Raw genomic sequence first — 11,608 nt, 5'->3', positions numbered from 1 at the left:
TGCAACTTTTGATATATATATATATATATATATATATATATATATATATATATATATATATATATATATATATATCTATAGATATATATATATATATATATATATATATATATATATATATATATATATATATATATATATATATATATATATATGGGTGGACAATGCCCCAAGGCGCCATAGCCCGGCGTCGAAAACAAAGAGGAAAAACCGGGTGTGCAGAAAGCGCGAACTCTGTCATGGTGGTTTGTAAATAGTGTAAATAGACCATTACCGTTCATTGTACGTGTCCTGCCGCCACGTAACATTTTGGTATAGGTGCGGGGTCGTCCTCATCCTGGCCTCTGCATCACATCGTCTCGGCCTGGATTGTTAGCCATGTCGGGCAGCCCCACCCACAGCGACCAGTACTCGACCACGTCCCCCGCCCCGTGTCCCCAGCGCATGAACAGCCGATCAAGACCTGACGTTATCAGCCGAGACCAGACAAACAGAAGCTGCCGAGTCCCCAGCCCTCTCGTTTCACGTGGTTTGAGTTCTTCAGATGGTTCGTTTCTGCCTTCAAAACATCGCTGTTATGGGGCCAGGTATTATCAAGAACATCATCGTCATCAGTGGCGGCACGAACTTCACTGTTTATACTCATCGCATCTCATCCTCACGGCCGCTGTCGACATCAAAACTTTCCTACGGCGTATCGACATCATCGCGCTCGCTGCTTATTTCTTCCGACGGATTCTGCACGAAGGAATAAGCTTTGCCGCGAAGAAATGGAGGCACTAGGTTAACAGCTTCTGGACCAGGAGCTCCTTAGAGCTGCCCAATCGAGAGGCCTCAATTACCAAGCTAAACGTCGCACAGGCACCTCCAACCGTACAGCACCCGTATTCTGCAATGGCGTTCAACCCATCCATCAGCAGCCGCGTGAGGCACTGCTGTTTTCACTCGAGCGCTGCTATGACAAGGCCGAGCTGCCGATCTCATACTTTCACAGCGACGAAAATCAACGACACGGCCTTCGACGCATAGCACTGCGGCCACGACTGGGGCGGTCGTCTTTGCCCGGGGAGTAGTGTCACGGGACTGGTAGACAATGCCCCATGGCGCCATAGCCCGGCATCGAAAACGAAGAGGGAAAACCGGGCTTGCAAACAGAGCGGACTCTACCATGGCAGATTGTAAATAGCGTAAATAGACAACTATCATATAAATATATATATATAGTTAAGAGAAAAGGTTCCTGGCTATGAGGTTAGCTGTACAATAGAGAAGTCAAACTGAAAAACATAACAACATTTATTCTAACGTTTCGACCGGGGGCTGGTCTTTTTCAAAGATGACACGGAAAAAGTCCGGCCCCCGGTAGAAACGTTAGAATAAATGTTATGTTTTTCAGTTTGACTTCTCTATCGTATATATCATCATCATCATCACCAGCCTGTCTACGCCCACTGCAGGGCAAAGGCCTCTCCCATTATTCTCCAATTACCTCGGTCCTGTGCCAACTGTGACCAATTTATCCCCGCAAACTTCTTGATCTCATCTGTCCATCTAACTTTTTGCCGCCCCCTGCAGCACTTGCCTTCTCTAGGGATCCACTCTGTTACCCTTAATGACCAGCGGTTATCTTGCCTTCGCATTACATGCCCTGCCCAAATCCATTTCTTCTTCTTAATTTCTACTAATATGTCGTTAACACCAGTTTGCTCCCTGACCCACTCCGCTCTCTTCTTGTCCCTTAATGTTACACCTATCATTTTCCGCTCCATTGCCCGCTGAGTCGTTCTCAATTTAAGTTGAACCCTCTTAGTGAGCCTCCAAGTTTCTGCCCCGTAGGTGACTACCGGTAACATGCAGCTGTCATACACTTTCTTCTTCAACGACAATGGTAGGCTGCTATTCATTATCTGAAAATGTCTGCCGTATGCACCCCACCCCATTCTGATCCTTCTAATTATCTCTGCCTCATGGTTGGGATCTGGGGTCACAACTTGGCCTAAGTATATATATTCGCTTACCACTTCCACTGCCTCGCCCCCTATCTCAAACTGCTGTGCTGTCCCGAGGTTATTGATCATTACTTTAGTTTTCTGCATATTAATTTTCAGGCCCACGGTTCTGCTCTGTTCGCCCAGTGTAGAAAGCATGCTTTGCAATTCGTCCCCCGAGTTACTTAGCAAGGCAACGTCATCAGCAAATCTGAGGTTACTGAGGTATTCTCCATTAACCCTTACTCCCACCTGTTCCCAATCCAACGTTCTGAATACTTCTTGTAAGCATGCTGTGAATAACATTGGAGAGATTGAGTCTCCTTGTCTGACACCCTTCCTTATAGGTATTTTACTGCTCTCCTTATGGAGGATGATGGTAGCTGTAGACCTATTATAAATATCCTCTGGTATTCTTACATAATGCTCATCTACCCCCTGGTTTCGTTATGCCTGAATGACTGCTAGGGTTTCGACCGAGTCAAATGCTTTCTCATAATCTATGAAGGCTATATATAGGGGTTGAGTATACTCAGCGCACTTCTCTATCACCTGATTGATCGTGTGAATATGGTCCATTGTTGAATAACCTTTACGGAACCCTGCTTGTTCTTTAGGTTGACTGAAATCTAAGGTTGCAGAGATTCGGTTAGTGATTACCTTGGTAAATACCTTGTAGACGACTGACAGTAAGCTGATCGGCCTGTAGTTTTTCAAGTCCTTCATTTCGCCTTTCTTATGGATTAGGATGATGTTCGCGTTCTTCCAAGATTCCGGTACCATTGCGGTCATTAGGCATTGCGTATACAGGTTTGCCAGTTTTTCAAGTACAATTTCTCAGCCATCCTTCAAGAGGTCTGCTGTTATCTGATCCTCACCAGGTGCTTTGCCCCCTTTCATTTCTTTCAAAGCCTTCCTTACTTCTTCGGTCGTTACTGGTGGGATGTCTATCTCCTCTGAACTACTGTCTCGTTCGGCATTATCCTGTATGTCCCGGCTACTGTACAGATCCCTATAGAACTCCTCGGCCACTGTGACTATTTTATCCCTATTTGTGATGACATTGCCTTGCTTATCCTTAAGTGCATACATCTGATTTTTCCCCACGCCAAGACGTCTCATTACTGCTTTCAGGCTACCTCCGTTCTTTACAGCGTATTCAATCCTCTCCATATTATACTTCCGTATGTCAGCTGTCTTGTGCTTATTGATTAACTTCGAGAGCTCTGCTAGTTCTATTTTGTCAGCTGCGGTGGAGATTCTCATGGTTTGCCGTTTCCTGATTAGATCTTTCGTCTCCTGTGAAAGTTTACCAGTATCCTGTCTAGCCATAGTGCCTCCGACTTCTACTGCACACTCCGTGAGAATGCGTGTAAGGTTGTCGCTGGCTTCCTGTGTCGTAAGCTCGGCTTCCTCGTTAAGGGCGGAATATCGGTTCTGCAGCGTGATCCTGAATTCTTCTACTTTACGTCTTACTGTTTGCTCATTTATCGGCTTCTTTCGTACTAGCTTGTTGCGGTCCCTCCTCAACTCTAGCCTAATTCGAGATCTTACCATACGGTGGTTGTTAACGGAAGAACGACGCAAGGCAGACCTGAGCCATGGCTGCCCTTAGCGGGGATGACAACTTTACTAACACGGGAAATCTGCATGATGATGGTGATTGAGTGGCGCATACCCTTCGGGAGATTCAACATCCTCCCGCGCCCGCAACGTGCGTATCTGTCCTCACACAAACGCTGTTCCACAGACCGAACTTTCTAGCTGTTCAATAGCTTCACCAGCTGGCTCTGTGTCTCGTACACGTTTGTCGATGCAGTTTCTCGAAGCGCTGCTTGAGTGCTTTCGCCTCGGAACGGTTCTCGCGCAGATTGTCCCGCAGTCCATCGAAAATCTTGAGCGGCAAATGGGCTTCTCGTAGCAGTAGCCATGGAGGCGCCGCTTTGACGCGTCTGGTACACCTCTGCGCTGCGGCACAAGTTACACGTGCGGATCCGGTACACGTCGTCTTCAAGTAAAACCAGCTTTAGTTCTTTGGCGCTTCACGAAACTGCAAGGTTTGCGCTGCGGCGCGACGGCTGTGCAACCTAATAGGGCGAACGTGGCTGAACGGTGGCGAAGTATTCACAGGCTTCTCAACCTTCGGCGTATCTCGCAGCTCGTCCTGACCCTCGCTGTGTGCGACGGTGGTTTCTTTGTGACGACTCAGCAGCTCTGAACAACGAATGCGTCTTTTGTCGGTGCGTACGAACGGGTGGCTTTGGCTCCGTTGCTCCTCAGGACGCTGAAATTCATCAGGTCGAAACAGCTCCTCCTATTCCCTCTCCCACCCGCGAGAAAATCCTTGTGGGGTTGACGAATTAATCCGCAATCATAGTGTGGTGTCTTTCTTTCCATAAGGTCAATCCTTCGAAAGCTACCCTGAATTGCTGTCACCTCTTTTGCTTCCAGCGGTGCATCCGGCGTTTCGCAGCTTTCACGACAGCCAAGCGCCGCCAAGGTGAAGCGGGCGACAACCAAACTGTTCTCCAGGCTCGCGTTTCCTGTCCTCCGGTTATGTACCTATTCTCGTGAATCTGATGTCCGGAAGGTCTCAGTGGCTCATGGTACCTGCAGTTCTTAAGCAGCGAGTCAGCCAGTATATTCAGATTTGTCTTGTCCCTGCTTGGGGTTTTCCTCTTGGCGGATTCCGATTCTGTCGAACTTGCTTTTGGGCGAGGTGTTAGCTCAATATACGTTATTGATGTTTCTTGGCAAGGCTTCGTTGTTTCGTTACATTGACCCGAAATGGTCACCAATAGCGGTTCAGATTTCCTAACATCAGGAACACAGAACGAACCAGACTCGAACCTGGGCGCAGCGTCCCGTTCTGACTTGACGATTGGTGATAGCGGGATTTTAGGAAGCTGCGGTAAGGATTCCGCATTCATGAAGTCTGGGACAAAGATATACTCGAAAGTGTACGGTGGTGGCTCTATGTGACAGCAGCAGTGAAGATGGCGTTGCTTAAGCCCTTCCTGCTTTTCATACAGATACTGGCTGTCTCGTCTCCGTGGCCGATAACCGTTCTACGGCTGACCCCGGAATCAACGCCGCAGCCTGGCTACTTCGTGCGTTCTTGGGCAACCCCGGTGACCAGCTGCTATCTTCAACACGTGGACTATGCGCGGCCATGCGTGGACACGGCTCCACTGCGCATCTACACCGGAGGAACCACCGCATCACAGCCACCAGGGGATTCGGACAGCATAAAGAGCCAGCGTGAACACGCTGCCATCAGTGGGCATGTGACAGCAGCAGTGAAGATGGCGTTGCTTAAGCCCTTCCTGTTTTTCATACAGGTTAGTTGCTCACCTTCCTTGCATTGTAAAAAAACGAGCAACCGTTGTCTGCTGCTTGTACCATGCCCCCATGTACTTTTGATGGTTTGCACTGACTGTGTTCATGCTATGCAATTGCTTATTTTGTCTGGTGATATCGAGCTAAACCCTGGGCCTCCTCAACCAGCAACCGAGATTACCAATAGCGAAGTGCTGGAAGCTATAAAATCCCTCGCAGGTACAATGGAATCACGCCACGCCGAAGTAATGTCGTCGCTAAATGAAGTAAGAGCCAGCCAGAAATTGCTCGAAGATAGAGTAACTGATGTTACCGAGAGATTAGCAACGGTTGAGAACAAGGTATCCACCCTGGAACGCCTTACTGACGACGCTGACACTCGCCGCACAGTAGCTGAAATTGTCAACTGCGAAAATTCGGCTGTGCTGTCTCGGCTCGATGATTTAGAAGACAGGGCTCGGCGGGACAATTTGATTTTTCACGGCATTGACGATAGTCATTCAGATACATGGGCGTCAGCTGAAGAGAAAGTACGGGAGCTTTTGACCACCACCTTTTCTGAACAAGTGCCCGCTGATGGCATTTCTCGGGCACACAGATTAGGCTCCTTTGTCGAGAAGAAGTGCCGACCTATAATTGTCAAGTTTGCGTCTGCCAAAACTAAAGACCGAATTTTATCTCAAAGGGCTAAACTTAAGGGCACCTGTATCACAATTCAGGAAGACTTTTGTAAAGCCACTCGCTACTCGCGCAAAAAGCTTCATGATTTCGGCAAGGCTACAGGGAAACAGTACAGCTTGCGTTATAACAAGCTGTACGTCGGCAAACAGTGTTATACTTATTGCAGTGTAACTGATAGCGTCTACGAAATTGGGACGTACAGTGCCCCTCTTTCCACTGATGATACAGCAGGCATTAGTCCAGCCAACTCTCCGTTACCGCACCCAACCGCTACCTAGCAATCCTCAGCCGTGCAGGCGAAACCCAAACGCGACCATTCTTTTCTATTCACCAACATTAGAAGTTTGATGAATAAACGTGATGAGTTATCGTCCGTGATTGACGCGTGCTCAGCCGATGTTGTTGTACTCACCGAAACCTGGCTGCATGAAGGTGTGGACAATAAGGAACTGCTGAATTGCAAAATAGATTACACCATATACAGGCACGACAGAATTGGGCGGAAAGGAGGTGGCATTCTTATTGCGGTATCCGACGACATTGCTTCTTATGACGTCCGCATTGTATCGCATCTAGAATTTCTTTGTATTTGTATCCAGATAAATCACGCAGATTTCTTGTTATGTGCCTGCTACCGTCCGCCGAACAGTTCGCCTACTTTTTGTGATGAATTCCATGATTGCCTAAACCAAGTGGTTGTCAAATTTCCTAAAGCCCCCTTGTTTGTTTTAGGTGATTTTAACTTTCCGGCAATTTCGTGGAACGAGCCTTTTCCTGTAACAACCAGTGCTTCTAGAGAATGCTCAAGTTTTATTGACGTTTGCTCTATATTTAACTTAAGTCAACTTGTTAAAGGACCTACTCGCATTACCCAGTCGTCTTCCAGCACCCTTGATCTTTTACTGACCACGGTTCCCGAATCTCTTTCATCTTTAACGCTTTTGCCTGCTTTGAGCGACCACTTGGTTGCCCATTTCACTATACCGTCAGCCTCTTCGCGCCCCGCCAAACAGTTTAAACAAATTAGAGACTACGTTAAAGCTGATTTCCAAGCCATAAATAGGGAACTGGAAGCTTTTATAGATTATTTCCTTCTTGAATTTTGGGAGCGTCCGCTCAATGTTAATTGGTCTTTATTTCGAAACAAGGTTCAATGGCTGACTGATAAGTACATACCGCTCAGACGAATATCCTGTCCTAAACGCCAACCGTGGTACAACGTCTCACTAAAACGGCTCCTTAACAAAAAAAAGCGTATTTTTCGCCGCTGTAGGCTATCACGTTCTGCTGACAGGTGGTCGGCTTATGCGCGCGTCGCATCAGAATATAAAAAAGCCCTTTCTCGTGCAAAAACCGAGTTTTATCAGCGAACGCTCCCATCCCTCTTATCAACTGATCCCCGCAAGTTCTGGAGCGCTGTTAATATGAGCAGATCTAAAGATGTAAAATTAAAAACACCTGATGGGGCACTTGTTCCACGAGAGCAGTGCTGCGTGTTGCTCAACAATACATTTTCTTTATCTTTTACTAAAACAATGCCTACTTCGTTTCCTGTTAAAGAAAGCTTATATCTTCAGCCAATGGAACCAATTTTTATTGACTGTGCTGGAATTTTCAAGCTGATACAGGGGGCTAAAATTTCTTCATCTTCTGGAATAGATGGGATTAATTATAAGTTTTTGAAAAGTAGCAATGTGAACTCCTCATTGATCCTTTCTTATATTTTTTCACAGTCTTCACAGTGTTCCTTACTACCCGACGTCTGGAAGGGTAGAAAGGTGATTCCAGTACACAAGTCCGGTGAAGTGTTCTCCCCTTTTAACTATGGACCCATTTCTCTTACATCGATCCCATGCAAACTACTCGAACACATCATCTACACTAACTTGATGAGTTTTCTAGAATCTAATTCATTTTTTACAGTTTACCAACACGGTTTTCGCAAAAATCATTCTTGTGAAACTCAACTGATCACCTTTACTAATGATCTCTGTTCTTTGTTGGATCTTACGTCAGTAGTCGATTGCATTTTCATTGATTTCGCGAAGGCATTTGACTGCGTGTCCCATCCACTACTACTTTATAAACTTAGCAAACTGAGCATTGACCCTAACATTTTAAGGTGGATTGAATGTTTTTTGCAGAATCGCTTTCAATATGTAACTATCAATGATAACGAATCTCCTCACTGTCCCGTTACATCTGGTGTCCCTCAGGGATCAGTATTGGGGCCTCTTCTCTTCCTAATTTATAATAATGATCTCCCTGATGCCATAACCTCATCAATACGTCTTTTCGCTGACGATTGTGTTATATATAGAAATATATCTGAACCTTCTGACCCCTCAAAACTTCAAACCGACCTTAGCACAATTTCAGCCTGGTGCAACACCTGGCTAATGAAACTAAACGTCGACAAGTGCAAATATATGAGGTTAACACGAACAATCAAGCACACCCCTGTAAACACATATTTCCTTAACGGCTCCCCTCTTTCATCGGTTACCACCTACAAATACCTTGGCGTTCAGATTTCAGATAACCTTTCGTGGCAGCCGCACATTGAATATATTAGCAATAATGCGAACCGCATGCTCGGCTTCCTCCGACGAAATTTCTCTCGAGCTCCCACTTCATTAAAACTGCAGCTTTACAAAACTCTTGTACGGCCGAAGATTGAATACGCCTCTTCTGTATGGGATCCACATTCTGCCAGTCTTGTCTCCACACTGGAAGCTATCCAAAATCGGGCCACTCGTTTCATTCTTTCTGATTATTCCCGGTCATCCAGTGTCACTAACATGAAACAAATAGTACAACTGCCTGATATTGCAACCCGTCGTGTGATATCCCACCTATGTGTTTTCCATAAAATATTTTACACCAATCAGACCTTAAAGCAGTCCCTTTTTTCAGTTCCCCCATACGTGTCATCACGCATTGATCATCCGTTAAAAGTTGGTGTGCCATACTCCCGAACAAACATCTACCTGAACTCGTTTGTTCCAATGACCAGCTTGCAGTGGAATCACCTTCCAGCCTCCATCGTCTCCATCAGTGACGCTGCGCACTTAAAATCCGCAGTCAGCAATCACTTTTTGTAACCACCCTGCTGTTTTCTTTTCTCTTGTTATTCAATATTGTACCCCTCCTCTCTGTAACGCCTCACGGCATTGAGAGTAAATAAATGAAATGAAATGAAATGAATGAAACGTCATTTACCTTGCCTTTTTTGTCGTCTCGTTGAGCAGAAACAGCTGAGTGGTCGTTGGCTGCGGCAGGCGTACCCTGGTGCTCCGCGCCCCCTTCCTCAATTGGGACGCTCGAAGCTACCTCCGAGGTGGCTCCCACGTTGACAATACCCTTGAACGTTGAAGCCTGAAACTTCGGCAGGACAACGTCCGATGTTGACGGGTGTGAGCCGCAGTGAGGAGGATGGTCTGCATGGGTGGCTGGGCCAACAGCATTGCACACGACGGTCAAGGGTCGAAGGTAATTTCGCTTGCCTGCAGTGCCGTTAGTAGTGACTTTCCTGCCGGGCGCCATCCGAAAGTTCAAGGCCGAGCGCAGGTGTTTTAGGACAGTACATATGCTTCCTCGATACGCCGGTGCGTCGAGATATTCTCGCTCAACTTCATCATAGTCCAGAAGCTCAATTATTTTCTTTTCAGTCTCGTACAGTGCCGCTTCATTTCTCTCGAGCAGATCAATGGCCGCTTGAAGTTCATGCGGATGCGTCGAGGCGGCTTCCAAAAGATCCGTCGCTGCCTTGAGCAGTCGGGTACCAGCGCCGCGAAGGATACGCTGCTGCCGGCGCAGCTTATCAATCGCACGCATTCGGTCGGTCGTCCGGTGGTCAGGGCCAGCCATGCTGACCTCCGGCTGAGGGCGGGGCTGAGCAGCGTCAACAGCAGTCAAAGGAGAGGGTTTCTGAGAACCTCAAGCCGGAGGGGACGTCGGTGGTCTCCTTCGTCGCGTGCGGTCATCCTCCCGGGTTTATCGGCACCAGAATGTTAACGGAAGAACGACGCAAGGCAGACCTGAGCCATGGCTGCCCTTAGCGGGGATGACAACTTTACTAACACGGGAAATCTGCATGATCATGGTGATTGAGTGGCGCATACCCTTCGGGAAATTCAACAGTGGTCACTACACCTTACCCTTCCGAGCACTTCCACATCCTGCACGACGCCAGGGTTATCGCATAATATGAAGTCTATTTCATTTTTGTGCTCCCCATTCGGGCTCCTCCAGGTCCACTTCCGACTCTCCCGTTTACAGAAGAAGGTATTCATTATGCGTAGGTTATTCCGTTCTGCAAACTCAACTAGTAGGTCCCCCCTGCTATTTTTACAGCCCAGACCATAGTTCCCAACTGCCTTGTCTCCAGCCTGATTCTTGCCTACTTTAGCATTGAAGTCCCCCATAACTACAGTATACTGCGTTTTTACTTTAGCCATTGCCGATTCCACATCTTCATAGAAGCGTTCCACTACTTGGTCCTCGTGGCTGGATGTGGGCGCGTAGCCCTGCACCACCTTGAGCTTGTACCTCTTATTGAGCCTAATTACAAGAGCTGCTACCCTTTCGTTAATGCTGTAGTATTCGTCTATGTTGCCAGCTATGATTTTATTGACTAGAAATCCCACTCCCAGTTCTCTTCTGTCCTCTAGACCACGGTAACATAAGACGTGTCCATTTTTCAGCACCGTAAAGGCTTCGCCTGCCCTCCTAACCTCGCTAAGCCCTATTACATCCCATTTAATGCCCTCTAATTCCTCGAACAACACCTCGAGACTTGCTTCGCTAGATAAGGTTCGCACGTTAAACGTTGCCAGGTTCAGATTCCATTGGCGGCCTGTCCGGATCCAGTGATTCTTAGCACCCTTTCCTGCGTCACAGGTCTGACCGCCGCCGTGGTCAGTTGCTTCGCAGCCGCTGGGGACTGAGGGCCGAGGGTTAGTTGGCGTATTCATGGGAGGTTGTGGCCGGTACTACACCAGGGTGGCCAATCCTGCTCTGGTGAGGGAGTGCATTACCGGCAATGGTCGCCGGGGTCAGGCCGCACCCCAAGCCCCTTTGTGCAATTCCATCAATACGCGGATTTTTTTTTTCTTTTTTTTTTTGAAATCTGGTGGGAATTGTCCGGCACCGGGATTCGAACCACGGTCCTTCTGCACGCGAGGCGGGTGTTCTACCTCTACGCCATCGCTGTATATATATATATATATATATATATATATATATATATATATATATATATATATATATATATATATATATATATATATACATATATCCCCACTCTGGGCGCGTGTTTTTCTTTCTTTCTTCTGTATATTTAGAAAAATGTTTACTTCATTAACCGTAGTGAAAAAGAAAAGAGCCTAACCACACCCCCATGCCTCTTTTGGCGTTGTAGACTGCTGACCTATCTTTCTGTATTTCCTCAACGAGCCCCTTATTTCCTTACTATATATATATATATATATATATATATAGAAGAAGAAAAGAGAAGAAAAACATCGAACAAGGTAGAAGCACGATTGTGGCTTACGTTTCAGCAAAGAGAACTTGCTTTCCTCAGGGCAATCTCTCGC

General features: G+C 46.8%; 2 protein-coding genes across 2 annotated transcripts; both read left to right on the top strand.

Annotated features, from left to right (window-relative positions):
- Positions 1-378: 378 nt before the first annotated feature.
- On the top strand, positions 379-9,112 carry LOC144146674 (uncharacterized). The gene is made up of 4 exons (XM_077678603.1): positions 379-433; positions 4,923-5,329; positions 7,742-7,808; positions 8,925-9,112. The coding sequence occupies exons 1-4, from the start codon at positions 379-381 to the stop codon at positions 9,110-9,112; spliced, it is 717 nt and encodes a 238-aa protein (XP_077534729.1).
- LOC144144851 (uncharacterized) lies at positions 5,552-6,498 on the top strand. The gene has a single exon (XM_077676345.1). It carries the CDS (start codon positions 5,552-5,554, stop codon positions 6,284-6,286), a length of 735 nt encoding a protein of 244 aa, XP_077532471.1. The 3' UTR covers positions 6,287-6,498.
- Positions 9,113-11,608: the final 2,496 nt, after the last annotated feature.

Source organism: Haemaphysalis longicornis, unplaced genomic scaffold (assembly GCF_048455015.1).
Source record: "Haemaphysalis longicornis isolate Haplotype H1 unplaced genomic scaffold, Haemaphysalis longicornis Haplotype H1 scaffold_7, whole genome shotgun sequence".
In the NCBI taxonomy this organism is placed as follows: domain Eukaryota; kingdom Metazoa; phylum Arthropoda; class Arachnida; order Ixodida; family Ixodidae; genus Haemaphysalis; species Haemaphysalis longicornis.
This window is presented reverse-complemented; position numbering and strand designations above follow the sequence as displayed.